At 44.3% G+C, this 18263-nt stretch overlaps 1 protein-coding gene across 1 annotated transcript in view; it reads right to left on the reverse strand.

The window, feature by feature from the left end:
• MYO1D (myosin ID) overlaps positions 1-18263 on the reverse strand; it is a 375367-nt gene that overhangs the window by 110993 nt on the left and 246111 nt on the right. Inside the window, exons 20-21 of the mRNA XM_077806564.1 lie at positions 12558-12671; positions 6104-6258 (exon numbers count right to left, since the gene is read on the reverse strand). Of these exons, the coding sequence (XP_077662690.1) occupies positions 6104-6258; positions 12558-12671 (269 nt within the window). The remainder of the gene's footprint in view (positions 1-6103; positions 6259-12557; positions 12672-18263) is intronic.

An 18263-nucleotide genomic window follows, 5' to 3' on the forward strand; every position in this document is an offset into this window, starting at 1 on the left:
GTGGGATTCAAGGTTGACTTTCTAGTGTTTAGAATGAGACCCAGAAGCACAGGCAAGGGCAATGTGGTGCTAATGTGAGTGAGAACTTAATCTCTGGATCTGCCCCACAGTAACCAGTCATCGAGGTACAGGAAGATGTGGATTCCCTTTTTCTGAGGTATGCCATAACCACCACAATACATTGGTGAAAACTCAGTGGGTGGAAGAGAGGTCAAATGGGAGGGCCATGTATTGAAAGTGGCAATCTACCAGGACGAAGAGAAGGAATTTTCTATGGCTTGGTAAAATCACCACATGAAAGTAGGCACCCTGAATATCCAGAGCAGCAAACCAGTTGTTCTGAGACAATGCAGGGAGAATAGAGGGAGCATTCAGAAAAAATGGTTACCTACCTCTCATAACTGTTGTTCTTCAAGATGTGTTGCTCATGTCCATTCCAAGTAGGTGACTCCCAAGTCTTACCTAGATGGGGCTGGAGTTCATGGAATCGCTGACTTTAGCACTATGCTGCCAAATGCTGCATCATCCCTGGCATGCTGGGTAATGGCATAGTGAGAAGTGAAAGCGTGGACCAACAACCATGTCCCCTCCCTGCAGATCTCCTAGGTCGGGACCTGGGCCAGGAGTGACGTCGGCAGAGGAGACCAGCACTCTTGTAAAATGTGCTGTCAATGCAGGGACAGGTATCTTTGCCAAATCATAACAAGCCCAGATACAAGACGTGATCCACGATGAAATTCTTTGAGAAGACACCAGGAGGCTCTTCAGCCTGTCTGCTACCGCGATCAATAGCTGGTTCGATATATGCAACAGCTTTGTGCATTCAATATAAAAAGCCGAAGCTCACCGAACATCCAAAAAGCGGAGTCTTTGTTCCCAGCTGTTGGTATGAGGCTTAGGGTAAAAGAACGGGAAGAAAATGTGCTGATTGTCATGAAACTGAGACAACCTTTGGGAGAAAGGCTGGGTGGGGCTTAAACTGCACCCTGTCCTTATAAAAAACAGTGTAAGGAGGGTCGGAAGTTAGAGCCTTAAGATTGGACACCCTCCTAGCTGATGTTATTGAGACCAAGAATGCCACCTTCCATGACAGATAGAGTAATGAGCAAGTCACTAGGGGTTTGAAGGGGGGCCTCATTAGTTTTGAAAGGACCAGATTAAGGTCACAAGCTGGGATCGGCTGCCTAATTTGCGGGTATAATTTGTCAAATCCCTTAAGAAACCGACCAACCACCAGGTTAGCAAAGGCCTATCAGCCAGCCACTCCTGGCTGACTGAAATGGCAGCCAGGTGAACCCTTATTGATGAGATCAACATCAAGGTTTCCTACAGTCAAGAAAAACCTCCCTAACGTGTTCAGAATACATTAGCATTACCAGGTTTAACCATGAAGCTTCCAAGCAGTGAGGTGGAGAGACTCGAGGTTGGGAGGCTGGATCAAGACTGTGATCTTGAGTGATTAGGTCTGGAAGCAAGGGCAATGTGACTGGGTTCTCCACCAATAGCCACAGGAGCATGGTATACCAGTGCTGGCAAGGCCAGGCTGGCGCTATCAGTATGACTGCGGCCCCCTCCCTATGGCTCTTGAGCAGAACCTTGTGGACGAGCAGGATAGCTGGGAATGCGTAAAACAGGTGGTCCGTCCAGGGGAGGAGGAACGTGTCCATAAGAGAGCCCAGATTGTGATTCAGGAAGGAACAGAACTGTAGGCAGTTCCTGTTGCTTTTTGTGGCAAACAAGTTGATCTGGGGAACTTCCCAGCATTGGAAAATGGTGTTCACCATGTCCAGGCGAATAGACCACACGTGGTTGTGGAAGGATCTGCTAAGATGGTCCGCCAACTCGTTTTTGAGAACCCAGAAGATAGGATGCCTCTAGGTGTATTGTGGGGGCTATGTAAAAGTCTCAGAGCTTGAACGTTTCCTGACACAGGGGAGAGGAGTGAGCTCCAGCCTTTATATAAAACATTGCAGTCGTATTGTCAGTTATCACTGACACACATCTCCCTTCCAACTGGGCTTGGAAGGTCTGGCATGCCAGATGAATCCCCTCAGCTCCCTGATGTTGATGTGAAGCGAGAACTCGTCTTGAGACCAGAAGCCTTGGCAAAAGGACCCCCGTGCACAGCGCTTGCAGATCGAGCCACCATTGGAGAGATTCGAGAACTTGTGGTGGGAGTGTGACTACCTTGGCCAGACTGTTGCAGCCTGGTCAATATGTTGATGCCAGCCAGGCCTGGCGAAGTCTGAGCCTCAGACTTGCATGTTATACTATATACGTACAAGCCACTGTATGTCTGAGAAGCTTCAAACAATTCCTTGCTCTAGTGGGTTATTGCCTGAAGCCTCCTATGATGTCGTGAATTGTCTGAAAACGAGACTCTGGCAGGAAAGCTCTGACTTGACCCAAATCAAACACTGCTCCTATAAACTCTATTCTCTAGGTAGGGGATAGAGTTGACTTTTGTACATTCAACAGGAGACCCTGCCTGCCAAAGGTAGACCCTATCATGCTGACATGCTGTTCCACTTGCACCTTGGAGTGGCCCGTGACCAACTAGTCGTCGAGGTACGGAAATACCCGCACATGCCTTTTTCTCAGGAAGGCAGCTACAACTGCCATGCACTTGGTGAAAATTCAAAGGGGCTGCTGACAGGCCAAAGGGGAGGACTGTAAACTGGTAATGGTTGCGGTTCACTATCAATCTGAGAAAACGTGTGGGACGGGACCATCGATGTGGAAGTACGTGTCCTTCGGGTCCAAAGTGGCGCACCAGTCCCCCAGATCCAGGGAGGGGATGATGGTGGCCAACAAGACCATGAAGAACTTCAGCTTTTTCATGAATCTTTTGAGGACTCGCAGGTTGAGAATCCCCTTTTCCTTTGGGGATTAGGAAATATCGGGAGTAAAAACCCTTTCCCCATAGCTCATGAGGAACCTCCTCCACCGCTCCCACTACCCAAGAGCATTTGAACCTCCTGCAGGAGGAGTTGCTCGTGAGAAGGCTCCCAGAAGAGGGACAAGAAAGGAGGATGGGAGGGAGGGGAGAAGCAGAACTGGAGAGAATATCCCACTTCTATCGTGCGGAGAATCCAGCGGTCTGAGGTTATCTGGGACCATGCACGATAGAAGTGGAACAGACGGTTCAGAAAACAAGGTGAAGGATCCTGTGACTGGACTGGTGTGTGGCCCCCGGCACACCCTCAAAAGGCATGCTTAGAGCCAGAGGACTGCCTCACCAAGCCTTGGCCTTGGTTGGGCGGTGGATGGGGAGGCTTGCGCCTGCCATTCCTGCCCTGCTTCCTGAGAAGTCCTGTCTAGGCTGGGGAGAGCAGAAGCGCGGAGGGGGTAGGGGCTTAAAATGCTTCCTCTAGGTAGCGGGGATATGCAGGCCCAGAGTCCATCTGCTCCAAAAACAACCCCATGCCGTCAAAAACCAGGTCTTGTATTGTTTGCTGGACCTTGGGGGGGAGGCCCAACATTTGGAGCCATGAACTCCTCCTCATGGCTATGGCGGAGGACATGGTTTGTGCGGCTCAGTCTGCCACCTCCAGTGAGGCTTGTAAAGAGGTCCATGCCACCGCCTTGCCGTCCTCCACCAGTGCTGCAAACTCTGCTCTAGAGTCTGCCAGAATTAACTCCTTAAATTTCATGATGGTATTCCATGAATTAAAGTTATATATGCTCAGGATTGCTTGCTGGTTAGGAATCTGAAGCTGGAGTCTGCCAGTAGAGTACACCTTCCTGCCAAAGAGGTCTAGCTTCTTTGAGTCCTTAGATTTCAGAGTTGGACCCTGCTGCCTGTCTTTTCTCTCTTTCGCTGCCACCAACAACCCCAACTGTGGATGAGAGAATAGATATTTGTACCCTTTAGAGGGTACAAAATACTTTCTTTCTACTCCTTAGCTGTGGGGGGGAGGGGGGAAAAGGGAGGAGTAGAAGCAGGAGTTTGCCGCAAGGTCTTTGTGATGGTCTTTATGAGGGGTAATGCTACCCTTGAGGGCCCCTCAGGAGCTAAGATGTCCACCATGGGGTCCACTGATTTGACCACCTTCTCGGCCTGTAGCCCCATGTTATGAGCCAACCTGCGCAACAGCTCCTGGTGTGCTTTATCATCAATGGGGGGAGGCCCAAAGGAAGACGACCTCACCATCACCTCATCAGGCGAAGATGACGAAGACGCCTGAGGCATTACCAGGCCCTCCTGTCCCTCCAGCTCCCTGGAATCATCCTGTCCAGTGCCTTGCTGCTTGGTGCTGATAGTGGCCTCAATGTCAGCCATGGTGCCGGGACCCAGACAGGACTCTGCGCCGTGGTGCAAAACTGTCTCGGTGCCTCATGGTGGGATATGGTCCCGGGGTGATGGAGGGGCATGACTTTCCGAAATTACTGACTGGGAGCCTCTGGAATAAGTGTCCTGGGCCTGATGGTATGCTCATGGGGTCCAGAATGGCCATTGCACAGGCCCTTACCAATGCACGATCGAGGGGCCTTGACCTGCCTCCTGTCTATAGCGGCACCACTCCGACGGGTGCTGGGTGCGCCTGGATTAGTAGGACTCTGCCTCTGAGTCTGATGACTGGGACTCCAAGGACGGAGACCACAATGGAGCCGAGCGGTACGGTGCCGCAGAGATGGCGAGCGGTGCCGCATTATTGCGGGCTTGCCTCACGCCTTGCGGTGCCCAAGGCATATCTCGCCTGACAGGGGACTGTGGTGCCGGTATGGCAATCAGGTCCCTGGCCACTTCAAATGTGTCTGGGGTGGAAGGGAGCTCCAACTCCCCCACCTGGCACTCTCTAGCAGGAGAGTCCAATGGTGCCAGACTCAATGGATCCCTCTGCAGGCCTGAAGTCGACGGTGCCGTTTCCTGTTAGACAGGCGCTGGATGCCCCTGCACGGGATGCACACCACTAGCGCAATGCTCCTTGAGGCGGGCCTCACAGAGACTGATCCCCACATGTGGTGTTGCTCTCTGTTGGGGATTTCTCCTCCACACGCCCTGGTGAGAGCATCACTGGGGAAAAGAGACTACTAGCTAACACTTACTACTAGCTATATACAATAAGAAACTAGACTCAGACTATCTGCGAGGTGGTGAGGCTACAACCACAGGCTGTAAGGAGGAACTGAGGGGGGTCAGGGCGGCACTGCCTCATATAGCCAGAGGAAGGGCCACAGCCACGTGAGCCACCCCTCTATGGGTACTGCTAGGAAATCTCTCTGGCTCTGGCACACTGGGCATGCACACACCTAAGTGGAATACACATCTTCATCTACTTTAATTTCTGCTCATCTATAACGTTGGAACATAAGAACAGCTATACTGGGTCAGACCAAAGGTCCATCTAGCTCAGTATCCGGTCTTCCGACAGTGGACAATCCCAGGTGCCTCAGAGCGAATGAGCAGAACAGGTGATCATCAAGTGATCCATCCCCTGTCACTCATTTTTAGCTTCTGGCAAACGGAGGCTAGGGACACCATCCCTGCCCATCCTGACTAATAGCCATTGATGGCTATCCTTCATGAATTTATCTAATTTTTTTTTAACCCTGTTATAGGTTCACCCTCGGCCTTCACAACAATCTCTGGCAAAGAGTTCCACAGGCTGACTGTGCGTTGTGTGAAGAAATGCTTCCTTCTGTTTGTTTTAAACCTGCTGCCTATTACTTTCATTGTGTGACCCCTAGTTCTTGTGTTATGAGAAGGAGTAAATAACACTTCCTTATTTTCTTTCTCCGCACCAGTCATGATTTTTTCGACCTCAATCATATTCCCCCTTAGTAATCTCTTTTCCAAGCTGAAAAGTACCAGTTTTATTAATCTCTCCTCATACGGAAGCCATTCCACACCTCTAATCATTTCTGTTGCCCTTTTCTGAACCTTTTCCAATACCAATATATCTTTTTTGAGATGGGGTGACCACATGTACATGCAGTATTCAAGATGTGGGTCTACCATGGATTTATATAGAGGCAATATGATATTTGAAAGAATACAGTATAATGAGTCAGCACTGATACAAAGCAAGTTCATCAAACAACTTTAAGGGTCATCACAGACCTGATGAGCTGGATTCTGAACTTTCACAGAATAACTGACCTCTTGAAATGGTTTGCCAGGACTCCAACCAGCTCTCCAATTCTGCTTTCATTAGTTGGCTGTCTGTTGAAGAGGCAGACAATGAGGTCTTTGTTATCCTTTGTGTGGAAGACCACAAGCTGGTCCTTTCCATTGGAGACACTCAATCCCGTCAACTACAGAGAGAAAGCACAGAATAGTCTTATGGCATATATCTTGGTAACAATCCTCCACTACCAGAGGAAAGGACTAAATCTAATATACCTTTTCCATCTTTAATTTTGACCATCTACTTCAGTATGCTATCCCATCTTTTCAGTTTTTAGCTCTGAAAGGATCACAGAACCAAATATTTCCATGAGAGAGTTTAGCATGCGTGGCTTTTTCAATGCTCCCCCTGAAAGCCCAGAAAAACTCAAGGGAAAGAAGGGAAGATTGAAACACACATTATCCTGGAAGCCAGCAGTTGAAACAAAGGACAAGAATAGACTCCCGAGACCTTACTCAGTCTGGCCCAACTTTCTGTGGGATTACTAGTAGTATTTATTATTTGTATTATCATAGCACCTAGGAGCCCAGGTCATTGACCAGGGCCCCATTCTTCTCGGTGTTGTGCCCCCCTCTGAAAATGGAGGAACCTGTTTCCAATTGTTTGGAGTGCCTACCACCAAGTATCTTTGGAGGGATACCATTATGCCAGGTGGCAGTAGGCCCACAACCCTGCTTTTCCTTTCCAAAGGAAGCCAGTAGCAGAATGGTAGCACGGCTGAGAACACATTTCTTTCTCTCAAGCTAACAATCTAATGTAGCCCTTTGTATTTAACAATGTGCAGATAATATAAAAGATATAAGGAAACAGGAAAATCAAGAGACCCCCAGGAAAAAAACAACAACACTAAACTCCACAAAGATCAGATACAGCAGACATTCTTCTCTGGAAATTTAGCTTCTGTGAGCCTCATCAGGGATTGCAGGGCTCCTCTCCAGAAATGTCCGGAGATACCAGGAACATGCTCATCCTCTAAAAATGAGGTGGAAGAACCTGATAAGCATAATACTGATGGAACCTGAAAGTACTCAGGCCTTCTTTTCTAAAAGAATTTCCTTCTACAAACTCCCATATCCTGTGATCAAACATTTATGCTAATCCAGTCAGAGACTACTCTGTACCCTGAGAAGCCTGTCTGATTTTCAGAACTGGTCAGGGTACATCAAGAATCCTCCCACAAGGCCAGTCAAACGCTTAACACGACTGTGGCATCCCCCAAAAGTATATGTAATGAACACCACAGTAGCTGCCACCAAATTTTGTACAGATCTCTGGCACAAAAGAGCCCTGGACTATTCACCCTCTTCAGAGGTGCTCATGCTGTTCTGATCTGAGAGCAGCTCACTGCTTCTGGACTAAGCTTTCACACAAACTATACAGACTCATTTTAATATGTCAAATACCCAGCAGTGATCTCCTGCACACAATAGGATTTTACTCTCCACTACCCACAATACTTAAAAAGATTATAAAACAATTTTTAAACAAGTTACACTTCATGCATGGAAATTGTCAGCTGCCTGAGTGTACAGTGTCCCTTAAAATTAATTTGCATGTTTAAATATCATGCCATTGATCACAACAGAACCTCATGGGTTAGTGCTATCTGGGCTTTAAATGTGCATCTAACGGAGGGAAAAAAAATGAATTGAAATCAATGAATTTTAAAAGCCTGTTTAAAAATTAATAATTAACTGAGCTGCTTTAGGAGGCCAACAGCCCTTGAACAAAGAATTCTCTTGCTTTTCTATCTCAGGCTTAAAAAATTAACACCAAATCTTGAACACAGCACATAAAAAGGAAAGAAAATTGTCTCACTAAGTACAAAGAATGGTAATCATTCAGTTTCCGGGGTGTTAGTTGTGAAGGTCAGAAAAAACTCAAAACTTTGAAAGTCTGTCCTTTTTAAAAATCAGAAATATATGTATATACTGTGAAAAGTAGCCAAAGAAGAAATTCCTTCCACTGCTTTGTCAATCACCTTTAAACTGCCCTCTGCCATCTTGAAAAATCAGTTTCTCCCCTCTGGAGGGGCGACTAAAATGAATGCCGCATTAAAACTATTACCAGCACACTCACTTTATAACAGAATCTCAAAATAGAAACACTTTAATCCAGACAAGGCTGTAATAAACTGGGAGTAAGGAAGACATCTCTGAAACAAAAATACCAAAATCCTTTGAATTTTCCCCTTTTCCAGAGAGCTTTAAGGGTTTTTTTCTGCCTAGATTTTATTAAAATGTCAAGACGTGTGTTTGTAATAATATATAAGTATGTTTCCAGAGTAATTAATGCCAGATTCCTCAATGTCTAGCATATTCAAACAAATATAGTTTGTAACTCCATACTCAAAATCAAAGACTCCTTTGTAAAGAGACAAGGAGAGCATACAAAATCCAGGATCTGAATTGCATTAAGCAGTCATTCATTAAGGGAAAGTCTTTGCCATTACATATGAGCAATAAGCAGTTAAAGAAAATGGTAAAGTACAGGATGGCTTCTTGAGCTCAAAACAAGTTCACGGGTAGCACCAGACATCAGCTGACTGTCTCCAATGAGATCGCCATGGAAACACCATCCCTAAGGATGTTGCCATGTTGATAGGGTGCTTTAGAAATGTTGATAGTGAATATTGCTGGCAGGCAGATGAATTTCAGCCTGGTTCACCCTTGTACACATTAGAAGGGCAATCCATCTTCCAGATGGACATATATCTTTCTAGCAAGGAACATCTAATAGAGCAAGCACAGAGGCTGGTGGTAATTATCATCCATTTACTTCTTTAAAACATCCACATCAATCCAAAGAACTGTGTTTTTTCAACAAAGAAAAACACCTGTATTATTAATTGGCTACTTACGCCACCTCCCTCATCAAAATATACACCAATATAAAAACCAGTGCTATTATTGAAGAGACCATATGTGCTGAAAAATGAGAACTACACTAGGCAGCTCAAATGGTAAGGGACAAACCGCAAACATTCAAATCACTAGATAAGGTACGAAACAAATCTACAAATAGAAAGAAACGATGGATGAGCTTGAGCAAAAATCACAGGCACGGGTTTAATTTAGGGGGCCCTGTAAAAATGAAAATAAAACATTTCACATATTGTGTCTAAATCATCTCAACTCTGCATTCTCTTCTCCTCACTGCCCATTCCTGCAGGATGCCACTAGCTCAACAGTAAATCAATATAACAAGGATTCAGGCAGCATGCCTCAGCACTATGATGCAATTTCTTTGGTCCTATTCTAATATTCCCAAGGGTTGTTCCCTGTAATTAAAACATATATGAAGAGGGGCCCAGGATTGCAAAGTAGTTATTTACTATTACAGTGTTTGAAGACGACATGCTCATATAAAGCATTTCCAATTCAGAACACTAACATTCTGAGGTCTCTATAGTTCACAGAATATTTTCGTTTTGCCCCATTACCCCTCTTACAAAATACCCCAAGGTCTCTTCACAATTATTTAGATTGAGGAGACTGTTCAATACAGGAGTCCAGATTGAGTCCAGTGTAGTGAGTGTCCTTAACTAGCACTTCTGGGAAGTCCTCGCTCCATTCATGTGAATGGATGTTCTATGGGAAGGACTGCAACAACAAGCTATTCGCACCCAAAATGTGTTTTCCAGGCAACTTGCACAAGACTGTAGATCTGACTTCTTTGTGACCTTCAATTTTTAAAACATTAAGAAGTTTTCCAAGCAAGCCATGCTGTGCTCAGGCTGATAGCTGTCCGTATCAAGGCATAGAACGTTGTTACAGAATAATATAGTCTCCCTCTGCTAGATGAACGCAGAGACAAAGCTCAGCCTTTAAAATTTTATTTCATATAGGTTTAATGTGAAACACTTCCTTCAAAGATGACAGTGGTCATCTGATAAATGTGGACTTATTTCAATTACCAATGTAGCAAGTTACTTGTATTGATCTAACCATTTGGTTTGAGACAATGGGATAGCAAGCTCACAGTTGCTCACTAGAACATAAATCAGAAACCAGATTTTCATTAACTCAGGGATCAAATGAATTTTGATTCCTTAAACAAAAATAAAAGCCAGCAGCTTGCTTCAAACGTACAGTTTGCTTTTTAGATTCCTTGTATATTTTTCATAAGTTGGTTTGGGTTGTCTGGAGTCAGCCATCCAGCTACCAAACCAGCTGACAATTTCATTTTGTACTATTAGGAAATAATGTGAATGGAACAGAACATCAGCCCAGGAAAACGCCCCACAGCTGCTACATAAACTTAGAGGCAAGGCCTGTTTTCAAAGGAGGCACTGATTCCATGACAATGCTCTATTGCAATAGCTATTCTTATTAGAACAAGTGGCTAACACAGGCAGATGTTAACCCATTAGGCAGAGAGCTACGGTGTGTGTTCATGAGCCACTGGGGCATTTCTTGGCTGGTTGAAGAGCAAAGCATGCAGCAGGGCTGGATGGTGAGTAAAGAACCAGTGCTAACGATGCGGGAGGGAGCTAGTAACTATGGCTACATATGCAGCAAATATTATTCATTCCCCACTCCCCATTTTCACCGTCATTTACAATAAAGGAATACCCAGATTTATTGATGAAATCCTAACCGTACATTCAGTGGGACTCTGTACAGCTGTGACATTGCCAAAGTAGCCCAACCAGCCCGTGTAGTTTTGTACTAACTACAGCATAAGAACATAGGAATGACCATACTGGGTCAGACCAAAGGTCCGCCCAGCCCAGTATCCTGTCTGCCGACAGTGGCCATTTCCAGGTGTCCAGAGGGAGTGAACCTAACAGGTAATGATCGAGTGATCTCTCTCCTGCCATCTATCTCCATCCTCTGACAAAGAGAGGCTAGGGACACCATTCCTTATCCATCCTGGCTAATAGCCATTAATGGACTTAACCTCCATGAATTTATCCAGTTCTCTTTTAAACCCTGTTATAGTCCTAGCCTTCACAATTTCCTCAGGCAAGGAGTTCCACAGGTTGACTGTGCGCTGAGTGAAGAACTTCTTCCTTTTTTGTTTGTTTTAAATCTGCTGCCCATTAATTTCATTTGGTGGCCTCTCGTTCTTATATTGCGGGAACAATTAAATAACTTTTCCTTATTCACTTTCTCCACACCACTCATGAGTTTATAGACCTCTATCATATCCTCCCTTAGTCTCCTCTTTTCCAAGCTGAAAAGTCCTAGCCTCTTTAATCTCTCCTCATATGGGACCCATTCCAAACCCCTAATCATTTTAGTTGCCCTTTTTTGAACCTTTGCTAATGCCAGTATATCTGTTTTGAGATGAGGGGACCACATCTGTATGCCGTATTCAAGATGTGGGCGTACCATGGATTTATATAAGGGCAATAAGATAGTCTCCATCCCTTTTTTTTAATGATTCCTAACATCCCGTTTGCTTTTTTGACTGCCGCTGCACACTGCGTGGACGTCTTCAGAGAACTATCCACGATGACTCCAAGATCTTTCTCCTGATTAGCTGTAGCTGAATTAGCCCCCATCATATAGTACATATAGTTGGGGTTATTTTTTCCCATGTGTATTACTTTACATTTATCCACATTAAATTTCATTTGTCATTTTGTTGCCCAATCACTTAGTTTTGTGAGATTTTTTTGACGTTCTTCACAGTCTGCTTTGGTCTTAACTATCTTGAGCAGTTTAGAATCATCTGTAAACTTTGCCACCTCGCTATTTACCTCTTTCTCCAGATCATTTATGAATAGGTTGAATAGGATTGGTCCTAGGACTGACCCTTGGGGAACACCACTAGTTACCCCTCTCCATTCTGAAGCAGGTTTAACTCAGGCTGCGAAAATTAAGTAGTAGCAAACCAGCTAAAAGGGACACTGAAGAGCTAAAAGGCCAGCTCTTTCCACCCCTTCTTCACCAGTGATAATCTCCTGCTTTGTCAATATGAGTTAAGTCTCTGTTAGCCTGATGACCAGATACTCCAATCCAATTCAATATTTGGCTCTGTTTACTATTTAATATACATTTTATCAACACGCGTTCAAATATTAAGGGTTAGAGAAACCCACAAAGGCATGGAAATTCTGAGTTAGAGCTGCTGTGACTTTCTAACCTCATTTTATGGGACCACAATCCTGCAATGTATTGTACACAAACAATAAAACAATTTGAAGAGGAAAACATAATGAGTAGTTTGGTTTCTGGCCTTCATATACATATTGGAATTAAAAGGAACATTATTTAGCAGCATTTAAATAGTGCTTTACATCTTCAAAGCGCTTTACAAACATTAAACATATAAGTGATGCAAATGTAGGTATCATCTCAATTTTACAGGAGGGGAAACTGAGTCAATTAAGTGCCTTGTTCAAGACCAGAGGGAGTGTGTGTGTCAGAGCCTGAGATTAGAACTCTGAAGCCATTGGATTCCAGTCCTCATACTTACGTTGTAAAGTGGGATGGTATTCATCACCTTATACTGCTTCATAGGATCCATTTTATAAAGGTGTCGATCAGTGATAAAAATTGCTCGGTCCTCCACCTTATTAAAGCGATTAACCTGGAAAAAGGCAAATCCCCATAGATGTTAAGTCTCACAAATTACTTCAAGTTGCTTGAAAGGATCAAAATGCATGGTATCAAGTTCCTACATATGTAAGTGCACCTAACAGAAACAACAGGGAACATTACTGTGTGACCTGAAGAGGTTTAACATTTGCTTCAAAATTTCTATGCCAAACCTGGGATGTGGAGCTATAACATGTAAATATCTTCATTAAGGTAGCTCCATATCCTCAGGTTTGCTATGAACCATAAAGCTGGGTAGTATCTGTGGACAATGTGAAATGCATTTCATACTCTATTGTGATAATTTATAAATGAAGTAATTTAATATAATTCAGTGAAAAAAGTCATGTTTTAATGCAGTACTTGTACTCAGTAAATGTTAAGCCAATTACAGAGATTCTTCGAATTCAGTAAAGAACCATTAATTCTCCTGCTGAGACTCATCACTATCATATCACTTTTCAACCCCACTGGCTGCCAACAAGAGTCCAACAGAACCTGAAATTAACTGGATACATGTCAAGGCACTAGAGGGACAATCCTCAGAAATACACAGGTGGTTCATTCATTTTAAGCTAAACTCATTACAGTTCTATCCTAGTAGGATATTGTCTGTATGACTGAACACTCAGAATGAGGGGATCCCTCTGGAAGCTGATCTTAATGCATGGTATATTGAAGGATGGCTTGAGAACAATGATAAAAAGCATTTTTCTGAAGTGGCTACATTAAGTTTCCCTTGTGCTGATCATTGCTGAACCTTACTTCACCTCAGTTACTATACTGAATTTCTCACTACATCAAATCTGATGGAATTAAGAGGGCACCAATCCTCTGACTGAAACAGTCTTCCCAATCTAGTAGGATATGCCCCTTGGATTAGTGTCCAGTACAGAACAGCAGTTTAAGTCAGTTAGTATTTTGTCTTAATTCATGCATGTTACTATAATCAGGGGGAACTTACTGTTTCTATGCCATCACAGCAACCGGAAGATAGACATAATAAAAGGGCCAACTCATCTAATACACTAAAAGTAAAAGGTGTAATTTAGCAGCAAGCTATTTAAGACTAACATAAAATGTTTTCCCCTAGTTCTCAAGATTCTCTTTTCTGCATTCACTTTTAATCATCAGCAAAGTACCAAATGATCCCAGTACAACACCTCAGTCAGCCAGAGGGCTTGCTATTGCCATACAAATCATCTCTAGTGAGGCGCTCACATATTTTTGCTACCCATTAAAAATTGCAACTGTACTGGAGGGCTGGAGGATAGCAAGTGTGCCTATATATAAAAATGTTCTGGGGTGATCTAGGAAAGTGAAGACCAGTAAGCCAATTAGCCAGTTATAGATATAAGGCTAAAACAATAATTAAAAAAGAATAAAAACACTTGGAAAATCATGATATGATAGGGTCTAACAAGCACGGTTTCTGCAAACGGAAAACAGCATCTCATCGTTAAAATTCTTTGAATGTGTCAGTAAAATAGAGGATAAAAGAGAACGGGTTGACATACAGGGAGTGTCACAGTACACCCATATTCTTCATAGAAATATGCTTATGGTATGAATATGGCATAACTAAGTTGTATTTGATGCAAGATGGGTCTTGTGAAATATCATTGGAAAGGTTATGATTTACTGAATGTGATTATCCTATTTGTATGCATGTATCATGGCTGTATCTGAAGTTAGGAATATAAACTATCAATTCCAAAAGTGTTTACACCTGGGAAACGCCCACCAGACAGTAGGCAATCAGCCTGAATGGGCCATTAGGAAAGACAATGGAATGGGTCTTTGAAGATGCTGATCTCCCATCTTCCTGGAGCTCCTTCCTGTGGACATTACAAATAAACCTTGTCTCATGGTTGCTTTGACACTGCAAGGTCATAAGATCATGTCACCTTGTACTAGATCCCCATCTTGGGCTTTCAGTGTTTTTCCATTAAGAGGGAGGGGGTTGGGAGTCAGACTGGGAAACAAAAAATTCACACCATATGTAAATTCTATTTAAGGCTGAAGTGTGATTTAATCATGGTCGCCAGCTCTTCACTGGATCCCTGCCCAGGATGACTGCTGTAAACACCTAAGACTGATCTGGGAAAAGGACTGGGACCAGGCTGAAAAAGGTCAGCCTATGAAGGGTATACCTGGAGATTTAAGTTGCAAACAGTGCAGTTTACCTTCAAGAAGGAGGATCCTGGGAACTACAGGCCAGTCAGCCTCACCTCAGTCCCCGGAAAAATCATGGAGCAGGTCCTCAAAGAATCAATCCTGAAGCGCTTACATGAGAGGAAAGTGATCAGGAACAGTCAGCATGGATTCACCAAGGGAAGGTCATGCCTGACTAATCTAATCGCCTTCTATGATGAGATTACTGGTTCTGTAGATGAAGGGAAAGCAGTGGATGTATTGTATCTTGACTTTAGCAAAGCTTTTGACACGGTCTCCCACAGTATTCTTGTCAGCAAGTTAAAGAAGTATGGGCTGGATGAATGCACTATAAGGTGGGTAGAAAGTTGGCTAGATTGTCGGGCTCAACGGGTAGTGATCAATGGCTCCATGTCTAGTTGGCAGCCGGTGACAAGTAGAGTGCCCCAGGGACTGGTCCTGGGGCCGGTTTTGTTCAATATCTTCATTAATGATCTGGAGGATGGTATGGATTGCACTCTCAGCAAATTTGTGGATGATACTAAACTGGGAGGAGTGGTAGATACGCTGGAGGGCAGGGATAGGATACAGAGGGACCTAGACAAATTGGAGGATTGGGCCAAAAGAAATTTGATGAGGTTCAATAAGGATAAGTGCAGGGTCCTGCACTTAGGACGGAAGAACCCAATGCACAGCTACAGACTAGGGACCGAATGGCTAGGCAGCAGTTCTGTGGAAAAGGACCTAGGGGTGACAGTGGACGAGAAGCTGGATATGAGTCAGCAGCGTGCCCTTGTTGCCAAGAAGGCCAATGGCATTTTGGGATGTATAAGTAGGGGCATAGCGAGCAGATCGAGGGAAGTGATCGTCCCCCTCTATTCGACATTGGTGAGGCCTCATCTGGAGTACTGTGTCCAGTTTTGGGCCCCACACTACAAGAAGGATATGGATAAATTGGAGAGAGTCCAGCGAAGGGCAACAAAAATGATTACGGGTCTGGAACACATGACTTATGAGGAGAGGCTGAGGGAACTGGGATTGTTTAGTCTGCAGAAGAGAAGAATGAGGGGGGATTTGATAGCTGCTTTCAACTACCTGAGAGGTAGTTCCAGAGAGGATGGTTCTAGACTATTCTCAGTGGTGGAAGAGTACAGGACAAGGAGTAATGGTCTCAAGTTGCAGTGGGGGAGGTTTAGGTTGGATATTAGGAAAAACTTTTTCACTAGGAGGGTGGTGAAACACTGGAATGCGTTGCCTAGGGAGGTGGTGGAATCTCCTTCCTTAGAAGTTTTTAAGGTCAGGCTTGACAAAGCCTTGGCTGGGATGATTTAATTGGGGATGGGTCCTGCTTTTGAGCAGGGGGTTGGACTAGATGACCTCCTGAGGTCCCTTCCAACCCTGATATTCTATGATTCTATTCTATGATTCTATGATTAAGAAACTCTGTAACCTGCAAAAAACAACATTTAGGGTGAGAAATTACTATTTGTAGCCAATTTCTTTTATATATTAAGCCTATTTTACGTGTTTTGTTTTATTTGCTTAGTAATCTGCTTTGATCTGTTTCCTATCCCTTATAATCACTTAAAATCTGTCCTTTGTAGTTAATAAATTTATCTTTGTTTTCTATAAACCAGTTTGTGTAATTCATATTGCACAGGGAGGAAAGCAAAAAGCTGTGTATATCTCCCTCCACATTGAGGGAGGGGGCAATTTTTATGAGCTTGCGCTCTACAGATCTCTCTATACAGCACAAGACAATATAATTTTGGGTTTACACCCCAAAGGAGGTGTGCACGTGAGTGCTGGGTAAATCCCTTAGCTGAATCCTCCCACACAGAGCTGATTTCAGTCTGTATCTGCAGCTGGGTGTGGCCTTACCTGTGTGTGTGCTAGAGATGGCTTGAGGACCTGGCACAGCAAGAGTACGGTGAGAAAGCCCAGGCTGGTGGAACAGGCAGGCTCAGTGGGACCCCAGTATATCAGGTGGCATCCCAGACGGAGGGCCCAACCCATCACAGGGAGGTTACTGACCTATATTTGAAGGTTCTTTGAGATATGTAAACTGTGGGTTATGCATGTGCACCATGCACCCAGAGCCAAAGAATATGAAAGTAGTGTTTGTTGGTCTGCACATGCACCCTGGTTCACCTAGTGTCTCTGTACAAGGGGATAAAGGGCTGGGCAGATCGTCTGCCTTTCCAGTTCCTTCTCTGCCACGAATCAGATAAGAGTGGAAGCAGAGGGGAAAGAGGGTGGGTAGTGGGTATGGGAATACAGTAGTGTAATACAGATAGAGACCAAACATCTCAAAGAGCCTCCAGTTTCAGGTCAGTAACCTCTCCTTCTTTGAGGGATGGTCCCTACTGTACTCCACTGTGGGTGATTGACAAGCAGTACCTAAGTAGGAGGAAGGTGAGAGGATGTACAGGGTAGAGATGAGCAGAGGACCACCATCCCAAAGGAGGCATTAGCAGAGGAATCATGCAGCAGGGCATAATGTCTCACGTGAATGGAGCTCCACGTAGCTGCTTTACAGATGTCAAAGGATACCTCCTGAAGTGATGTGATTGCTGTTGCTTGTGCTATGGTGGAATGAGCAGCTCTTATCCCTTGGGGAGGGAAGGGAAGGTTCAATAGCTGATAGAGTAGAATGAAGCCAGAGATCCATTTGGAGATTCTCTGGGTACAGTTCATGTACCTCCTGATTCTTTCTGCTACAGAAATGGATTGTCTTGGGGATTTCCTGATTGGTTTTGTTCTTTGCAGGTACAATAAGGTTTAAGTACCACATTGGGGAGTATGATTGGTGGCTGGGATGATGTGCATAGGCAGTTGGGAAAACCAGAAGTGGGAGATCAGAATGATCTGTGCTCTGTCCTGCCGGATTTATCGTTGAACTCATGGCAGGAGTGATAACGGAGGAAAGGCAGAGTTGAACTGGTCTGATCAAGGAAGAAGCAGAGTGTCAACCTGGAAGGGGCAACTGAAGGCTCCTCTGGAGCAATATGTGGTGCATTTCCTGTTTGCTTGAGATGTGAACAGATCCCTGGTTGGAGTTCCCTATGTTTTTTAATTTGGGGTATACATTTAAGCTGAGCCTCTATTATGGTGTCTTTAAAAAGCTTCCATGCAACTTGCAGAGATTTCACTTTTGGCACTGTACCTTTTAATTTCTGTTTAACTAACTTCCTCATTTTTGTGTAGTTCCCCTTTCTGAAATTAAATGCTACCATGTTGGGCTGCTGTGGTGTTTTCCCTGCCACAGGGATATTAAATCTAACTATATAATGGTCACTATCACCAAGCAGTTCAGGTATATTCACCTGTTGGACCAGATTCTGTGCTCCACTTAGGCCTAAATCAAGAATGCTTCTCCCCTTGTGGGTTCCAGGACTAGCTGCTCCAAGAAGCAATCATTTAAGGCATC

The sequence above is a fragment of the Eretmochelys imbricata genome, chromosome 27, assembly GCF_965152235.1.
Source record: "Eretmochelys imbricata isolate rEreImb1 chromosome 27, rEreImb1.hap1, whole genome shotgun sequence".
NCBI lineage: Eukaryota > Metazoa > Chordata > Testudines > Cheloniidae > Eretmochelys > Eretmochelys imbricata.